This window comes from Colletotrichum spaethianum (assembly GCF_022836535.1).
Source record: "Colletotrichum spaethianum MAFF 239500 DNA, contig06, whole genome shotgun sequence".
Taxonomy (NCBI): Eukaryota; Fungi; Ascomycota; class Sordariomycetes; order Glomerellales; family Glomerellaceae; genus Colletotrichum; species Colletotrichum spaethianum.
In genome coordinates this window covers 1,460,947-1,479,638 of record NW_026054776.1, presented here as the reverse complement: position 1 = coordinate 1,479,638, position 18,692 = coordinate 1,460,947, and the positions used below count along the sequence as shown (strand labels likewise).

Sequence of the window (18,692 nt, the reverse complement as noted above, 5' to 3'; positions counted from 1 at the left end):
GAGAAATAAAACTTGTCAAGTAGATCGAGATGAGAGGAACGGAGCTGATAATAGGCTTTGGTCAGACGTTGGGTAATGCAAGGTGAGAGTGACCGACCCCGTCAACCTGTCGGCGATGGCGAGAGTGGGCGATGTGTGGTTCGATGGGTCTCCGAGGAAGTGCTCCTTAGCATGCGGCGGTATGGAGTTGGACGCCCGGTGACTGAGGAAACGGTTTGGATAGTAGCGCAAGGCGGCTTGCGAGGCATCCAGGGACGGACGATCGATGGGTGCAGAATCTGGGGCAAAGGGGTCACACAGATCTCTCAATAATCCCACGAGATAACCAGGGCCCCTCGTGGTTCGAATGACAGGCTGGAGAGTCGTTCAGCGGCCTATTGGGGCGAGGACTGGGGAATACTCAGCTTTGATTAGTGCAGCGATGCTGGGCTGACACTCTGAGGATGTGGAGATGTAACAGTGTCTGACCGCTTAACCCAGCCAATGGCGCATTGGGAGGCGAGATGTGATGGGCGCTGCACAGCCTCACAAGTCTATCCACAGCTTCCTTTAGCCACCGATTAAGCTTGAATAAGCGAGGAGAAGAGACTTTGTCACCCCATGCCTCTATTAGGCAGAAACCTGCGTCTCGGCGCGCCCGTGGCTGTGTGCCAAAGGTACCATGCAACCCTGCGGTGCAGTCTGCTAAAGTCCCCGAAACCATCACAATTGGCGTCGCCCGACTATGCCGAATAGCTGCTGCTGCTAAACCTTCCTTGCCAGCAATCTGGATGTTGCGCTCCTCTTCAGACGGGGCAACCGCAACGGCTGAAGCGCCGGTCTTTCACCTATACTGACGATTGTCCATTCCAGTGGCGGAGCTTCTTTCCATATCGCCCCAGAGATTTGGTCACGCCTGCCCGCAAACGGTCGAAAAGGGCTGCCTGCGGCTCCTCTGTGGATTGTCGGTTGACCGCTAGAAATGGACCGACATAAACGGCTTGCTGAGAATTCCATTCAAGCCCCGGTCACGTAAGGCGCAGCGATGACCGTGCCCCCCTCGAAACAAATACTTGGGAATGGCAGATTTTTCGATGAACGCGGATCCAGACGAAGGATCGATTCTTTGCTGTGCGGCTGCCGCCTCATGACCCGGGCTGATATTTGTGATGTAATGAGAGAAGTGAGAGCTGAGATGCAGAGTGAATACTTAACCAGAGGACGTCCAGGGGATGTTCTGGTCCTCTTTCGTCATCGTTCTTGTCACCTTCGAGAATATCATCTCACAAATTCATACCTATCAGAAAACAGGCCAAGGACCCTGCTTGCATCATAGACTGGCATTTCTCTGTTCTCCACCTGAAAACAATACGTTCCGAATACCTAAGGGTCGCACCACCACGCCTAAAGGCCCCTTCTTTCGACGGCTCAGAAGTGACTTCATTGCGCATTCATCCAATCGCACCCTTACACCCAGAAATCCCCCAGGCGCCGATCCTCAGCGACCACCGAACCCGAACCCCGTTCTACCAGCGCCGTATTAGGCAGTTGAGCCAAGGGCGAGAACATAAGCACGAGAGCGAACACCGTCGCAGCACACACATCAACTGGGCGTAGCGTTTCTCCCGGCCATCCGTCATAGTCTGCTTAGTCGGTGGCAACCACTCAGTCAATTACACATTGTCTGTCGGGACCGTCATCAGTCCGAGCATCCCTGTTTCGGTGGGTGGGCAACCACTCAAGCACACAGCGCATCTCTTGGCACCTGACACGCCAGACCTTCTTTGAAACGGCAAAGAGACAAAATTACCCTCGTTCCCGCTCTGCTCCATCGTCGGGACGGTATTTTCCTGCACTTTCCCTACCACCCGAAATCTTACATCCCTACTTCCCCCAAAACTCAACTTCTGGCCATTCGTACTTGAAGTTCCGCGAGACTTCCCATCGGTCGTACCCGTTGTCAAACACTTGATTTGGAAGGATCCTCCTACCCGACGATCTTCCATATACGTTACCGAATAATCGGACACACTCAAAGCGCGCCAAGCGAAATGAGACCAGACATCGCAGTCGTCGCGCTGGCGCTATTCGCGCCCGCGTGGGCCGCAGCCGTCGATACCGGACTTCACGGATCAGATGTCGCATTCCTCGCCCCCAAAGCAGAGCGCGACAACTCCCAGCAAGACGAGAAGCTGTGGAAGCGCAAGGGCGGCGGTGGAGGCGGCGGTGGTCGCGGAGGAGGTTCATCAGGTGGGTCCCGCTCGGGAGGTGGTGGTCGTTCTGGCGGTTCCTCTGGGGGCTCCAGTTCAGGCGGCTCCGGCTCCAGTTCTGGCTCGGGTTCAAGCTCATCCAAAGGTGGTACAGGCGGCAGCACAGGAGGTTCGAGAAGCGGCGGTGGTGGCAGTGGTTCCAGGTATGGGTCCTCTGGACAGTCCCGGTCCGGTTCGTCGAGCAACAGGCAAACTAACAGCGCATCAAGCACTGGGAGAGGCAGCGTCCGCGACAACGCTGGCGGAGCGACAAGGTCGGGCAGCGGCCCTGCGCCGGCTTACGGCGGCGGCAGGTACTACGGCGGTGGCGCAACGGTTCCTTACAGGGCCGGCGCAAGGAGTGGCAGCATGGTGCCGTTCTTCTTGGTCGGTGGTGCTCTGGCCTTCTGGCCGGGCCTCTGGCTTGCCGGCGCACACATGTACCCGTACAGTTACCCTTACCGCTACTACAACGAGACCGCACGCGCGAACCAGACGAAACCAGTGCTCTGTGGTTGCGCCGACAACCAGCCTTGCGGTTGCGAAGAGAACAACGCCACCGATTACATGAACTCGCTCCTCGGCAACGGAAGTTACAACGCTCTGAACAAGACTGTCGTCAACATTGGCGAGGTGAATGGCACTGAGACTATCCTCATTAACGGCACCCTGCCCAACGGCACAACTGCGGCCGGCGGTGACGACGAGGTTGGCTCCGCCGCCTTCCGCACTGCTGTGGAGACGCTCGGTTTCTGGCCCGTCGCCGCGGTTGTTCTGGCGATGGTGTTTGCCGCATAATCTCACACAAATGGTACAAAAACGCTTAATGAGTACGGGCTTGGTGTATAATGTGATGATTGGACTGTACATAGGGGTTGGCTGTATGACTTTACACTTTCTGGAGTTGAACATGATACCAGGCTAAAGCCCATGATGGTTTCCTCGATGATTAAAGGAGGTCTCTTGAATGATAGTTAGAAAAATGAAGCTTTGCGACGAGGAGGAAAAAATATGTTAATGCTCCTATGAACTCTTCTATAACACGCTATCGCTGTGATATCTCGACTTGTGCCATGGCAAATGGGAGAAGCCGCGTCTGCCGCTTTCTTCCTGCCGTGAGGCACTCCGGACAGCTTTCACAAGGCATCCATTTTCATCTCGGCCCGCCTCCTCTCACACCACTCTCCCAGCTCCCTCCAGATCTTTTCCTTCTCCGCCGGGCGGAGCGTAGCAGCCAGCCCGCTCGTGCTCGTCGCAACAAACACCTTTGCCCCAGCCCAGGCCTTGTTCGACGCATCGTCACCACCATCCTCTTCCCCCTTGACAACGACGCCCATGTTCTCCCCCTCGTCCTGCCACCCGTACCGGAACTCCGCCTTCCGGATCCCCCTCCCGCGCCGCACCCGCCAGATGCTCTCCCATATGCCCTTGCCGACAATGCACACCACCTCGGGCCGGCACCCCCTGACTTTGGCCTCCAGCACGTCTACGCCCTCGTCCATCTCCGCCTTGGACAGCTCCGCGCCGTTGCGGCTCGGGCGGGCGACGATGTTGGTGTTGCCCAGGCCGTAGAGGTGCGGCAGGTCGCGGTCCTCCGTGGGCGCGCACAGGCGTGGGGTGATGCCCGACGAGTGGAGGAGTTTCCAGAAGAGGTTGGAGGGGTGGGCGTAGGCGTGGCCGAGGGCGGCGGTGCGGAGGCCCGGGTTCAGGCCCACGAAGAGGATCAGGAGGCCCGGGGCGAGGATGTCCGTCAGAGGCGGGAGGTGGGCGTAGGTCGAGGGCGGGGCGTAGCCTGCTGCCTTGCGCTTGCGTTTTGGTTTGGCGGCGTCCCGGACGGGCGCGGCGGTGGTTGCGGGAACGAGGGCGAGGTCGGCGGAGTCCGAGTCTGGGCACTCGGGTTTCGGCGAGAGAACACTAGAGGTCGGGGGCGGAGGCGTCTGGGATTCTGGTGTCGACGCCACGGGTTTGGTGGTTCTGCCGGCGCCGGCGGTGCGTTGCTTGGTGACGCGGTTCGGGGACGGGACGAGACCGAGTGGGGTCGCCTTCCGGGGGCTGCGGCGGAGCGGCACCGGGGATGGGGACTGGAGGCTTGGGGTCGCGGCTGTTGTGGGTGCTCCGGCTGCTACTCCGCCAGGTGGCGTGGATGCTGCCGAGCTGAACATGTATTCTTGCAGCCGCAGCCGCCCATGAAAGGTCGCGGCCTTGGACTTGGGCTCTCCGTTGAAGAACGGGGATTCCATGGCACTGTGTCTCGACTAGGATCTCTCAGCGTTGCCGGGTTCTAATGCAACGAAACGCCGAGGAGGAGCTGCTGCGTCGTCGACGGAGTTGGAGTAAGCGGCCGGGCTGGACTGCCGATACGCCGCACCCCGTCTTTACAATGCTGAGCGCCTTCGCGTCGTTCGCGGGGATATGCTCCGATGGCGGGTGGCCAGCTCCAGGCCGCGAAGCAACCCCTCTTGGAATTGGGGACGGGGTCGTTGGAAGGCGAGGCTGGCTTTGCAGTGGTGAAGCTCGGGGCAGCCTGGTGATTGTTGAGTCCAGGCGAGCTGAAATCAAGTAGGCTAGGTAGTTGAGCTGAATACCTTTCCGCCACCAGCCAGAGTTGCCACCGCGCTGGAACTTAGTCAGGGGAAGTTCTTGTTAAATTCAGGATTGTCAATTAACATCGGGGACCCACAAATTGGAACTTTGAATGTGCTGCTGTCTGAGGTGACACGGATGCAGCTACGTCTGCTTGATGGACTTTTATCGTGGTCAATCTGTTGATCGACCTGTCACGATGTATTTTACAACGCTTCGCTATTTATGCATTCAGGCGGTCCTACGCAAAAGGAGAGAATCGCCGCTTCATGCGCACCCTGGATGTGCTAGTCGCTTTGCCACACAATCACATGTCTCCCGAATGAACTGGTAACGCGCAACTGACCATAAATACCGCAAGGTAAACTTTGCAATTCTATACCAAGGGAAAACGTAGCTCGGAAACTCCTCCATAAGTGGTATCTATCATGCACCCTGGTTTCAGACCCCAAATATACACTGTTACGCTATGCTCCTAAAAATCTTCGCGAACCTTTGGTGAGATACGACTGTCATCCTAACACTCGACACTTCTTCGACAGTTTTCAAAGGACAATGATGTTGTCCACCCTCCGTCCTTGCGTCTCAATGAAGTACTTCCTACGGACGCCCACCCCCAGAGCATTTCCGAACTTCTCGTACGCCTCGGGTCCGCCGCCGCGAATCATCACCATGGCAATGGGATGCGGCCGCCGCAGTCCTGCCGGCGTAATCTGCTCGACGTCGAGATGAGGCTTGATCATCTCATACTCCCACATGTCTGGGGCGCTGAAGACGTAGTTGTTCTCGAGCTCGTCCTCATCGACAACAATAACGAGCTGGAGGGAGCGCGCTGAGGGCGTGTAGGAGGGGATGTTGGCGATCTTCTCGCTAAAGGAGCAACCCCCACGGCGCATGACAATGACTTGATGATGGCGGGGCGCCTCGTCCGGCAGGCGGCCGTCGCAGCCAAAACCTGCGCGGTAGACTGTCTGCCACTGGAGATTTGGAGGAACATCGTCGGTGGGGATGGATGCGTCGGGGATATCAGGGAGTGGAACAGCCCCCTTACCCACAGCCAAAGCCCCCATATAACTCTCGACATGGAATTTCGCCTGAGTTCCTGCGGGACGAGGCGCCGGAGTATTGGTAGGATCAAAGACCGACGTGACAGCGCGGATCATGGACTTGAGCATGGACCGATACGCAGTGTTCATGCTCTTCCCCGCAGCCTGGTCTTCCGCAAGCTCAGACCTGGCCTCTTCGGTAAGCTGAACCTGATCGTCGAGGTCACCAATTTCGACTTCAAGTCCCTCAGCGGGCACTGGAGCGCTGGCATTACGCTCCTCTGGCTCTCCATGCATCATTATGAGTTCAATGAATCCATTGTACCGAACACGGTTGAAGAGAGGGTCGGAGATCCCATTCAGGAGGTCTGCGTCGATGTGGACAGGTTCATCCCGCCCCAGGGGCATGTGGTTAACTTGCGTAACCCGCCAGGTATGATCGTATGCAGAGTCGAATGTGTCCTCCTGAACGAAGTGGACTTTCAGCCCGCTAAGAGCAGATATTCTGACGCCGACCGGTGTTTTGAAGGCGGCAGTATTAGCAAAGAGGTTGTTAAAAGCGCTGCCGACACTGCCCTGCTGAATACTTGATGGAAACTCGATGATGAGTGTAGGCTTGAAAGGTAACGCCGCGCAAGTACCGTTGTCGGGAATGAGAGACCGTGGCAATGTCCAGGGAAAAAATGTATGGTTTGCCTTGTATCTGGAGATTGAGCCATTGCTTCCTTTGCCGGCAGGAACAAACTCCACCCCACTCCTCGGGTTGGATATGGTATGAAGGTTGACGAAACTTGCCGCGTGGAAGACGTCTGCTCGCGCGGCGAGAACCGATCCGGTCAAGGGTACTTGTTTTACCGGAGCAGGGCAAGTGTTTGTGAAGTTTTCGTCATAGTAGACGTTGACGCCCTTGGCCCACTGGCGGGACTTCTGCTTCTTCTTTGGCTTTGTCTTCCGTCGAGGGATTATCAGAGGATGCGCCTCGGTTGTAAAAACATAAGCAGCATCAAGCTTGTTCAGAGGGTGGTCTGGGTCGAAAAGCAAGTACAGGTACTTGGTGGTTTCACCCAGGAAAAAGCTTTGCATGCGGTCGGCCTTCTCCCCTGTGTCGACGTTTTGTAACCCGGACCAACCGCACTTTGTGTAACACAGCCTCTTGATATCACTAAGGACCATTTCCCCAACGTGCACGTACCAAGGGTCGTTCGTAGCACGATACAAGTAGTAGTTCGACTCGATGAACTCGGGCCGACCAGGCCACCAGCCAATGCCGGAATCGACCTGTCGATCGCGTACAGACCATCGCTCGGGCAAAGCACCATAGCGAGTCCAGAGGGCTGTGTAGAGCAAGTTGGCTTCCTCTGCCTCTTCAACTTCGCCAGCCATGGCAAGCAAACCGGGATAGAACGCCGCGAGACTGTCAATCCAGCTCGTAAAAGCATACCCACGGGTCCGGTGACCCGTCATGTAATACGGATGATGAGCATCGTTGTACAAATGACGCTTGATCGCCGCATGTGCATGATGCCATGCCTCCAGAAAAGCCCCCGCAGAGTTCTCTTCCGGGGTCAGCGGCGTGTCGTGCAACGTGTTGGGATCGAGCCATTGTCGGTCCGTGGGTGGCTCTGATATTGTGACGTTGGGGAGCTCATGACCCGACAGCAGGATATGGCTTTTCAAAGCATACTCGAAGAAACTGTCAACGCCGGCACCTATACCCGAGTCAAAGCTAACCCATTCGCCCTTTTCAGGGTCAATGGCATTCCCGATGAGACCAATTTCGCTCTTGGCTTTCCAGACTGCCCAAAACGCCCGCTTGGCTAACTGCTCAAATCTCGGATCGCCCGTGAGTCGACTGAGAACGGTGAACTCCAAAACAAGACTTCCTGCGCCGGCGCTGCACGTATCTGTTTTCTCGTTTGTAGTTCGAGGCGAGTCTGGGTCATCGCGGGAGACCTTGTGTAGCGGGGAATTGACGTAAAACGGAATACCATGTCGCAGGTTGACCCTAGGGTATGGAAGACCTGTCTTTGTGTAAAAAGCAGGGAGTAGTCGTTCCGCGAGATCCAAGGCTAGCCTCAGGAGTTGACCATCGTACTTGAAGCCGTTCGGCCAGGATATAGGGTGCAGTTCCAATGGATCTGATTCCTCGTCCTCATCCAAGACATGGCCTGGGTTGTATCCCGGTATCGGCAACTCTCCAACGGCAAAAAGATGTGCGCTCAGTAGACCACCGACCCCTCTGATGACCGTCTCGAAGACCTGGACTTTGCTGTCAAGATCGAACCCCCGTGCTCTTCGCCCTTCTCCGGAAGGGCCTTGTCTGCCGTCACCGTAGTACTCAACGAAAGCCGCCACGCTCTGCTGGAATTCCTGTAAAGCCCACACAGCAGTGTTGTGATCGGAGGGAGTTCCTGCGAGGATCGCCAAAGTCGATAGGCTATCGATGAGGGTCAAGGAGTAGTTCCCAAGGACATCGTTGAGGTCGTAGTTTCCGGGGTTCGCGGGATCGCGCGTCAGTGGGGTGCAGGAGATTGGGCGCAGCTATAGGTCAAAGTCAGTCTAGTACTGATATGCTTGTGAAGCCTCGAGGAGACATACCTCGTCCTCTGGGAAGGCAATGCGCATGTAGTTGTCCCAGCCATGGTGGAAGACCTGTGTAGTTGCGTTGCGAAGTTCGGCGAGGCGGACAGGGCTGATTGCGGACACGGCTAGAGGCCATAAAAGACAAAGGTGAGCCAGGGCAAGTAGTTGCGATAGCATGGTGATGCTATCTGCTTGGAACCTCGGCGCTGGGCAGGGTTCCCATCAATCAGCGGGCTGCCAGCGGCAGATGCCTCTCGATTTATGCGCGACTGAGGACAATGGTCGTCATGGAGATATGAACCATTCAGCAAGTAGTGATTCAAAATAGAGACATGGATACCACCAGATGAAAATGACAATACTAGAAAAAAAAGAGCGTTGATTGAAAGATATGGCTTCCCTTGGTAGGTCTCGTGCCTCCCTGACGTGGAAGCTCGAAAGTGGGATGCGATGTCTGTCATCTTCTCCTGATTGGTGGAGCCGCTGACTCAGCAAAGAATCGTCCTCTGCACGCTGCACCTCAACTTCTGACGTTCTCCATGTTCTGAGACTGGACGAATGTGTTTTGAGCCAGTCGTCATATGCTTCGTATGCTTCTAGAAGACGAGAACGATATGAGTAGATTAAATGCTTCTTCCTTTGTAGTTCAACCAAGCCTGATTTTTCCCTGATGTCAGGAGGTCTATTGTACTGCGAACTCTCTTTCAATGACAGCCGTTGCTACATTGTATCAATCGAAATTCCGGGTGATGAATATGGCGACAAGAAGCATCGAGTTGTAGTAGAATATAATTACTTTATATTCACCAGGCCAAGACAAGAACGGCTACAAGTCGTCAGCTGAAGCTGACGTCAGTTTGGGATATGCGTTCACAGTCTTGAGGTAAGTTTGTTGGCCAGGTGAAGGCTGCAAACCTCAACGTTAATTGTTGGGTAGTTGGGGAAGAGCAACTACCTTACATCTAACCTCATCAATAAAAAGGAACAGAAAAAACCAGCAATGGAATTCTGAATAGCGCCAAAATTGTGCCTATCAAGGAAGCAAAGATCAATGATACTTTCCCAGACACTACGAAGGACGTGAGGCTGGTCACCCCAACGGCTTATCTTCCTTATCGTCCAATCTTATCGTCTTCAGCTTCAGAACAAGGTGCGGCCAGTGCGCTCGGGCGCTAGTTGAAGCTTCCCTTCCAACTCCACAGCGCCAAAATCCTTCATAACCAACCTCATCAAAAGCCATGATGTCTCGAAGCGCTTACGACCACGAACCATAGGCGCGCCGCATAAGCGCAGAGTAACCGTCGATGATGCTACCCTTTGTTGATTTATGACTTCTGGGCATGGTTCAAGAGAACATCTAACCAAAGTACACTGAATTCACGCCCCTGACCATGATGCTGGTTGAGGTGCAGCAAGCCCAAGGCAGTCGCCTCCACACTGTCAAGCCATTTCAACTAAAGGCGTCTGCTCTCCAGCTTCAGGCAGCATCGAGAGGAAACGGTCTTCGGCATCGAGCTTTCTCGGCAGCGTCCTCTTGGGGTCACTTGTGACGTCCACATCGTCGCCTGGGTCGCAATTGGGTATCACCCCGGGGCGTATGTGATTCAACCAGAGGTGGCCGCCCAAACTGGCCGCACACTGCCAGGCCAGTTTGGGGGCCCATGACTTCAGCTTCACACACTCGGATCCGTAGCCAAACCCCGGTACTTGACACTCGGAACTCAGCCACTCGCAGCGACTTTTTGAATAATGCATTGTCATCAGCCAGCTCTACTGCAACCCCAAGGATTGCGACGTCGGGATACAGGAGGCAGTCGGTAGAACCGGGTCGGGAAGATTGCTCTGGACGATGGGAGCGCTCTCAATTGCCAGGAAACGAAGAGCAGACAGCTTGGCGCCAGCTTTGATACGCGAATGAAGCGACAGCCTCTGAACTCCGAAGTTGCAGCGAGAAAGCCCCCACCCCTGGCAACCACGAGCTGTAATGACTTTTGCTGTATGTAACGCCCGCAGTTCAGGGTGGTCCGTCCTTTGCGTACACGAACCTCCCATTCCGCCGCACTCGAATCTCTGGAGGCACACCCATTGCGAAGTGTGTTTGTCACGACCCCTGCTGGGCAACAACCCAAGCCTTCGAGCTGAAGTTCCTGAGTCCCCTGGTCTGTGGCGCAAAAACCAGAACTTCTTCCGCTTCTAGATGCTCTAGGAAGATTAGTAGGGCGTTCTGATCACAACGGTCATCACAACGGCGGAGCGTGCCGTGAGTGCCGAGTGGCAGAAAGCTCGATTGCGGGCGCAATGCTTTTTCCCCACCCTTGCCTGGGCGTAGGCAATCGTGCGATATCAATGGCGAGAGGACGAACCAGTCATTTCGGCACCAGAGCTGTTTCGAGTGTTCCCAATGAGGCAGGAGAAGGACGGCCTGGATACCTTTGCGGAACAAGAGCAAATTCGTCTTCACCGACTTTGAACCCGATACTCTGGATCGGGGCCTGCAAAGAAGCAAGAATGAGACAGATGATGCAGAAACTCTGCGACAGAGGGCATGTTTTCCGCCGCTCCATAGCCAGCATGGAGGAAGGCGAGCGCCTACTGGTGGGAAAAGCAGAGAGGGGGTGGGAGACGACAACCTTCATGGCGCTGCTGGCGCGACGACCCCACCCCAACTGGCTTGCTCGCTTGCTTGCTGTCCTCGTCGCTGAATGGAACGCTGCAGCTCTGCCTGCAAGGTAGAGGTTATACCCGGCAGGCGGTTCCATCCTGCAATATTGATTGGTCCCGAGAGGACGGATGGCAATGCTACTGGCTGGTTTTCGCATTTGTAGTGGCTTAGCCGCTGCAGATGTGAATTACCGGCCACTTCTTTGCTAGTCTGGCAATGATCTGGCGTCTTATTCCGGGTGCGGTGCATGACAGATGTGATGGATGGCATGATCGCCCTTTCGGCCTGGCACACGCGCTTCGCGCTTCGCAGCTTCGTTGTTGGAACGGAGCCGAGAGGCGGTTCGAACAGGCGCAAATAAAAAGTGTTGGACGTCAATGATGCGCCAAATCCGGGGTTTGCCATTCCGCAAATGTAACCTACGAGGTCAGGTCCAGCACTTGCGGGAACGGGATGCGCCAGTTGAACCCAGGCCCGCAGAGCAGACACACCATAGTAGACGAGAATGCCACCTCACAGAAGGGCGGCCGCCGACAATGGTGTGAGGTGACAAACAAACCGTAGTCTGGAAAGATCGCCGAGAGAGCAAAAGTGGACAATGGCATTGACGTGTGCATTGGACAAGGTTTAGCCTGCCTGTGAGAGACAGGTTGCAACAGAGGGCTACATCGTTTCGACAACGGTAGCTCAGCCCAGTCACAAAATCCCCATTGTGGTCGATCAACACCCTCGGGTACCTCATGGTCCGTGGCCTAGGCAAGCCGGGATAAGGGAGGGCACTTTCAAAAGCTCTGTCTACGTTTCACCCCTCTCCCATCTCTTAGGGGTTCTCGGGATGGGGGAACGCAACCGCAATCTTTGTCAAAAGAGCCAGTAGCCTAGGAAACGACGGAGAGCGTCCAAAACAGTTTCGCAACTCACGAGATAGCAAACCACGTTGACAACTTGTAGCGTCGAGCCCGACTCCGCGGGGATCCGATGAAGGATAAGGGCGGGCCTTTCCTCCACTCCCTCCGTCCCTCTCTTTTCCTCTCTCTCACGCAGACGATTGACAAAATGAGCGTTTGCTTTTTATCGCGCGCTGTCCACAGCTCATTTACCGAGTTTCCGGGACCGTTGATGAAGTGTCTCTGCAGACCAGCCCAGACGTGGACGGTGAGTGGAGATTCCGAGGAGCTCCTTAGGATGCTCCACACAAGGCGCGCGAACAAGAGAATATTGCGGAATATATGGTCCTTGCGAGAGATAGCACGCTGGCGACCCCCCCCCCAAAAAAAAGAAGAAAAACTAAACCCCGAAAAAAGGCCCCCAGGAAAACACGGATGGAAAAGAAAAAAAGGAAAAAAAAAGGAGTCGAAGGAGTGTCGGGGATACGCACGCACCATCAGGGACTATTTGCACCAAGCCTTTCAGGGATCATAGTGTATTTTGTCAGTGGACGGTTTGCAACGCAGGGGTTCATCACATCTTTCGTCACACACACAATCTCTCTCTCTCTCATTTCCAGGATGGTTGTGCCTCCTTCCTTCTCCCCTCTCGCTTGCCGAGTCCTTTCTTCCCGGAACCTGGGAAGCAAAAGGACCAGTGACTGGTCCGTGATCAGGTCCAGTCACCACACCGGTCAAGATCACCCCTCAAGGATATGATGATGGGAGGAGAGGGGTGGAGGGGAAGTCGAGTCTCCTTTCCGATCCGTCCCCCGTCCTCCGTTCCCCAGCAACATCCCCCCTCAAGGGAAGGGGGGGGGGGGCTGTTACGATCAGATGAGACGATGGGATGTACATTGATTGCGATTAGAATTATGTGACAAAGCGTAGCACTCGCCCTGGGTTTGGGGGTTTGGGAGATCAGTTCATACGAGACTGGAAACCACAAGCGAGACGAGGTTTCGAACCGACAGGTACGGGTCTTTGGATCTGTTGACGCCCAAAGGCCCAGGGAGATGAGCTTCACTCTGGACTCGGACGGACAGGACAGGACAGGCCCAGTCGCAAGTCAAGTCTCCTTCTTGTTTCTATCAGTCTCCAGCAAGAGAAAGCGGCTCTTGACATTGTCATTCCTGGGGGACGGCCGTTTCCGCAATGCCTAGAGGTGGTGGCGGCGGCGCGCCACCACCCCCAGGGCACGAATCACCCCGGAGAATAGGCCCTCGAGTACGCAGCCTACGTGCATTGTCTTCTTCTTCGTCTTCTTCTCCTTCGCCGACACTCAATCTCAGCAACAGCGGTGCCACGGAAATTTCCCACAGTCTTCCCACTTCACGTGAGCATGATGGCGGCAGCAGCATGGTGTGCGAGTCACCCTGGGAAAGCCGAAGTCTGGCTTGGCGGGAAGCGACAATCACAGTGCGCGGAAGCTGTTCTGTGGGGCCGTCGGCTGGGATTCCACCATCCTCGCTCCACTCGAGGTCCGGGTTCCCTAGGGCAGGTGTCTTCTCTTTTTTCTCGTCAAGGGGAGGGGGGGAGGAGAAGAGAGGAGAGCACAAGGTAACGAGCGGGCACCATACGGGGATACCCCGGGGAAACAAGAGACGGGGGGGGAGGGAGAACGGACGGCCGACCACTCCCATCATTCCCATTATTCCCATCTTCCATCTCTGGCGCCCTCGTCAACCCTCTTTCTCCCGCCTCTTTTTGCCTGGCGCCGCCGTCCTGCGCCTGTCCCTATCTTTTGCCATTGACGTGATCCCTGATAATGCCCTTTTTCGGCTGCTGCTTGTCTCCTCTCTCTCTCTCTCTCTTCCCCTCCCGTTATGGGCTTATCCCCTAACACTACTTTCCCTAGCCCCCCCCCCTTCCCTGCCCCGGCATGTCCTTTTCATGTACCCACTAATTCGAGTAAAAAGGGCAAAAGTTTCGACTCCCTGGACTGCGGAAAAGTAGCACGTCGCATCCGGGCCAGAAGGGCCGCAGACACGGTCTGGCTGTGGATATCGTCTTGTCGTATGAGGTTGTCGAAGCAGTGCAGGGTTGGTGAGGGATGATCCACCGCCGTTGAAAGCCACAGCCGCAGGACGCACTCTCTCCCATTCTTGTCTCTTGCCATGCTCTCCGTCTTTCCTGGTCTCTGGGTCTATCACATCCCTCCCCTTCCCATCACTCGCCTCGCCCGCTCCTCGGCACCGGGGGTGGGAAAGCACAGACGGGGGGCCCCCGTTGGAGAGGGCTAGCCCAGTATTGCCAGCATGTAGCATTGGCGAGGTGTACGAAGAAGGCGTGCTGCTCCTCGTCGTCGTCGTCGTCCCCTTTGGTTGCGGCGTAGCAGCCGAAGAGGAGAAGAAGGGCAAGGTGACGGGTCTCTGTCTCTTGGCGCGCCCTGATGACGATGAATCAGCGGGCAAAGTGACAGAAGCGATACCCGTTTTGGTCTTGATGGCCTTGTGCTGCCTTGTCGTCATGAGACTATTAGTGTCGTTACATTGGGCGCGTCGGCGAGTGCGAATGCTGCCTTGGTCCCGAGAACTTGGGAATTCTGCCTGGAGATAGATGAGATCGCGTCGTTCTTCTTCAACCAAGGTATCATTCGATATTGGGACATGTTGGGCTGAACCGCATGGTCATCGTGACAGGCCCCTGTGAGCTGGGAAACAGCTCTCTTGATAGTGTAAGTAGCATAAGATGTGGTATTGAGACGACCAGAGAGGGCGGTTGAGCAGCAATGTCTATGTAAGTGCGAAAACAGATCTTGTATGCTTTCGTGTGTGTGATGGACGATTCGTAAAAAATTTCCACAAAGAAATATGTACAGAGAAGTATAATCGTGCATGCAGAAGACGGCATGCGGGACCCAGAAGAGCCCTCGCCGTCCATTTCACGCCCCCCCCAGTGAGCCCCGACAGAATGAGTGGTATCTTCCTCTGAAGAAAAGAAAAACGAAGAAAAAAGTTATGCAAAACAGAAACGACAAACAATCTATGCGCCGTCTCCAAGCTGATTTGGCTCGAAAAGGTTGACCTAACCTCAAAACCCAAAATCGCAACCAATGAAAAAATGCGAATTGAAAGGCTGTTGTAGCTCGTGTGCTCTGCATATTCTTGTGGAAAAACTCCTCAAGAAGCCTTGGATTTTGGTGCAAGGCGTCCTTTGGCCCGGGGCTTCGCCGGTGCCCTCCTTGATCTGGAGGTCTTCCTGGTGCTGGCGACCTTGCCTGATATGGCGTCTACACCCTGGCCGCCTTCAAGCTTGATACCCCCTTGACGGCCACTTCCCTTTGAGCGAGTCTGGTAGATCTTGTCGAGCATGGCCTCATCTTCCTCCTCCCCTTCAGCGTCGTCGCCCCTGTAGTCGAAGATTTCGTCCATGACTTGGTCGCGCAGTTCCGGGTTCCGCTCCAAAACTCCGCCGCCGTTGTTTGCTGCCTCCTGGAGGATGGCGTTGGAGTAGGCACCAGATCGGAGTCGGTTGCTGACCTTCTTTGCTCTACGCGTCTTCACCTGGGGATCGTTGGGCATGGGCACGTAGCACTCTTCCACCAAGCCCATGTCGACTGCGAAGCATTCAAGGGCACTCTGTCCCCAGGGAGTAATCTGACCACCGCCGAACTCCTTGAATTTATGTGCGGCCATCTTGTGGAACTGCTGGCAGACAAACCCATATGCCTTGGCCGCAAGGTGTTGCTGGCCGTCGGTCAGCATGCTACTTTGATGATGGGGAAAATAGGCCAAACTTACATCTCTCGGTGACATCCTGAGGTACTTGTACCTTCCTCTTGCCACCAGCATCTGTAGACGAGGAATGTCGGAATCCACGTCAAACTTGGCGTTGAACTCCGCCGATATGAGCTCCCACATGCCGCGCCCCTTGTGGCCCGCTGCTGTCAACTCCCGCTGCCTCTCGAAAAGGAATCGCTGCTCCTGGGGACAGTCCTCCTTGATGACGAAATCGTCGGGAAGATCTGGAGTGACCTCCTCAAGTTGTGCCTGAGCAATGTTAACGGCCTCTGTTGATTCCCTTGAGGGTGGGGTGGTCCGACCCCTCATACGAGGCTGCCTCGCCACCCGCCCTACGGACTGGGGACGGCTAGGCCTCGAAGGTCCAGATGCTTGCGCAATGGGCTCTTGACGAGCAATCTGTGTGCTTGGAAGGGAGTATCCGAACTGGCGCCTCCTGGTAGCCGTAGTCTTGAAATGGGTGATGTCGGCTTGTTCTACCCAGGGAGCGGGATTTTGCTGGGTGTAGTATGGTGCGTGGACGGGAGCAGCGTTCTGCGGCATGGGGAGCTCTGAGGGCATCTGGCCCATGATCGGTTGCGGTTGCATAACGTGCTGTCCGTTGTGAGGCATGTAGTACTCTGGGGGCATCTGAGGCGATAGAGACCCTTGCTCTGGCTCTGATTGTGCGGAAACCGTGTAGTTGCCCCAATAGTAGTCTGTAGGTGGCTCAGGGACATCGTCGTTTTCTGCTGGAATGTAGCTCATCTCGAAATGGCTATCTGACGTGGGTGGGTTAATAGGCATTGGAGAGCCAACTTGGCTTTGGGTCGCGCTCATGTTGACAGGGTTGTGCCAAGGCACCCTCGAAGGACCAGAAGGGCTGGCTTGTGACTGCATCGCTGTCATTGCGGAGGGGTACTGGGGCAGGCTGGCAGTTTGCTGGACACAAGGCGAGCCGGTACCGGAGACGGGGGTCAACAGATGTGTTTCGTTGATCTGATGCTGCTGGCCAAAAGTTGTAACCTTGGGATTGTTAGGCTCGACTCATGGGGTGGCCGCAGGCCATATAAGTTGACTTACAGAGTATGGGGGGCTTTCAAGCTCTGGATAGGCCGTGCCATGAGGCTGGACCATGGAAGAGCGCCTGCTAGTCATGTGTTCTGACAGTCCGTCTGGCTGAACGGATGTCTGATCAACGTAGGTTTGGTTTGCCATGGTCAAGTGAATGGCGATGGAGAGGTCTTGACAGTTGAGGAAGGCAGTGGGCTCTGAGTGTCTAGTAGTGGTGTCCTGGGAGAAACCTTGGTGGCAAAGAAGGAGCTCTTTCGAGTCTTGTAGGCGCATCTAAATTGGTGGACTGGTGTGGTGTAAGGTTTGTCTTGTCCGTCCGAAAATCCGGGGAGGGGAATGGCACAGTAATATAGAGCAGAAGAAGCAAACCGAGTCAGCCTTTCCGACAAGACTTGTGAAGTGTAAGGAACGAGAAAAGAGCCTCGTGAGGACAAGAGACGGCCGCGGCCTATTAATGACGAGCGAAGTGGACAGCCATGGTGCCGATCAAAGGTTTGTCTTTTTTGCAAGGGGAGCCTGTCAGTCGAGACGACTTGAGCAAGTGCCACTCGCGAGGAGGGTTGAAGGCAGCGGGGACCAGTGCCAGGGTTCGAATGGTGGCCGGGGAGAAAGTACAGGAGGTACAAGAGGCCGTTGTATCTCGGCACACAGTCCAGGAGGAGGAGAGAGTGCGAGAGGCAGCAACGCAGACAGAGAGGGAAAGACGCGACCTCGCATGCGGGGGCAAGGGTGTGGCAGTTCCTCGCAGCAGGCGATAGCCGCCCGGGGCTGTTATGAACGGCTAGTGCAATTCTGTAGAAGCGGGTCGATGTGCAGCCGAAGAGCTTGGGGGGCGTGTGCGGGAATGGGGGGAGCCCACCTAGTCGGAGTGAGGTGAGGTGAAAGCAGAAAGAGAGAAAGAGGGCATGGGACGTGGGTCCACAACTCAATGGACGGGGAAGGAGGAGCAGGGGATAAAGTGAGAGATTCTGAGAGGTTACCGGTGCCAGCAGAACTACCTACTTACCTACCTACGCAGCGTCGCATTCGCAGCAGATGCAGCCCAGCCCAGCCCAGCGTGTGTTCCAGCCTACCGAAGCACGACTACTTTTTTTCTCAGAGACTTCGCCTACCTCGTGCGCTGCCTCCGTTGCGGCCGCTTCAGAGCGCCTAAACGATTGACAGGTGGGGGACGGGTGGGGAAAGAAAACGACTGATGGACAAGGCTCAGCACAGCAGACTTGGTCCGAGTTCAAGTCTTAGCAATGCCGTTTCTATCTTGAGTATCCGTAGGGCTTTGAGGAGTGGCGAGGTGCGGCATAGCGGTTGCATTGCAGCGCACACGACTACGGCTGGCTTATACCGGTCTGATTCATCCATGACGGGAGCACTTCTCTGCTCCTCCACTTGGTTCGCGAGTTGCTGCTTCACGGTAACAATCATTTCATCGCCTTTCATCGGCTATGTTTCATGAAGCCCAGACGCAAGATATACGGCCTCGCTCGCACCTGTGGGAACGTTGCGGTCGAGCAGGCAGACAGGGTCTAGGGCCATTAAGCAACCAGTGATGATGGAGACGCTGGTCGAGACTTGGCTCTGATTCGTAGGCAGAGACAGAAAGAGAGACGAAGAGGGGAGGAGCTGCGCGTAGAGCCTCGGCGCGAGTGCGGCGTAGATATCTGGGGCTTGTGTCGTACGGTACGCTGACTTGGATAGGGCCATATAAGGCAAGGGTTGAAATTGGAGGCGGGCATCACTCGGAGGGAATTCACACACGGACTCTGCGATCTACATGCTCTCTGCCTTCTCCGTGTCGCCAGTACTGTATACAGGGAAGCTTAGTGGATGAGGACATGAAGAGGGAAGACCGTGATCTCGGAGAAAGACTG

General features: G+C 55.6%; 4 protein-coding genes across 4 annotated transcripts; 1 reads left to right on the top strand and 3 right to left on the bottom strand.

Moving 5' to 3' along the window:
* Positions 1–2,030: 2,030 nt before the first annotated feature.
* Positions 2,031–3,026, top strand: ColSpa_03413 (uncharacterized protein; the record flags this gene model as incomplete). Its single annotated transcript, XM_049269625.1, has 1 exon — positions 2,031–3,026. One exon carries the CDS (start codon positions 2,031–2,033, stop codon positions 3,024–3,026), a length of 996 nt encoding a protein of 331 aa, XP_049125582.1.
* A 338-nt stretch (positions 3,027–3,364) lies between these two features.
* Positions 3,365–4,468, bottom strand: ColSpa_03412 (G/U mismatch-specific uracil DNA glycosylase; the record flags this gene model as incomplete). The annotated part of the gene is made up of 1 exon (XM_049269624.1): positions 3,365–4,468. One exon carries the CDS (start codon positions 4,466–4,468, stop codon positions 3,365–3,367), a length of 1,104 nt encoding a protein of 367 aa, XP_049125581.1.
* Positions 4,469–5,356: 888 nt separating this feature from the next.
* ColSpa_03411 (ER degradation-enhancing alpha-mannosidase-like protein 1) lies at positions 5,357–8,617 on the bottom strand (the record flags this gene model as incomplete). The annotated part of the gene is made up of 2 exons (XM_049269623.1): positions 5,357–8,398; positions 8,456–8,617. The coding sequence occupies 2 exons, from the start codon at positions 8,615–8,617 to the stop codon at positions 5,357–5,359; spliced, it is 3,204 nt and encodes a 1,067-aa protein (XP_049125580.1).
* Positions 8,618–15,150: 6,533 nt separating this feature from the next.
* On the bottom strand, positions 15,151–16,968 carry ColSpa_03410 (uncharacterized protein; the record flags this gene model as incomplete). The annotated part of the gene is made up of 3 exons (XM_049269622.1): positions 15,151–15,717; positions 15,772–16,776; positions 16,834–16,968. 3 exons carry the CDS (start codon positions 16,966–16,968, stop codon positions 15,151–15,153), a joined length of 1,707 nt encoding a protein of 568 aa, XP_049125579.1.
* Between the last annotated feature and the right edge of the window lie 1,724 nt (positions 16,969–18,692).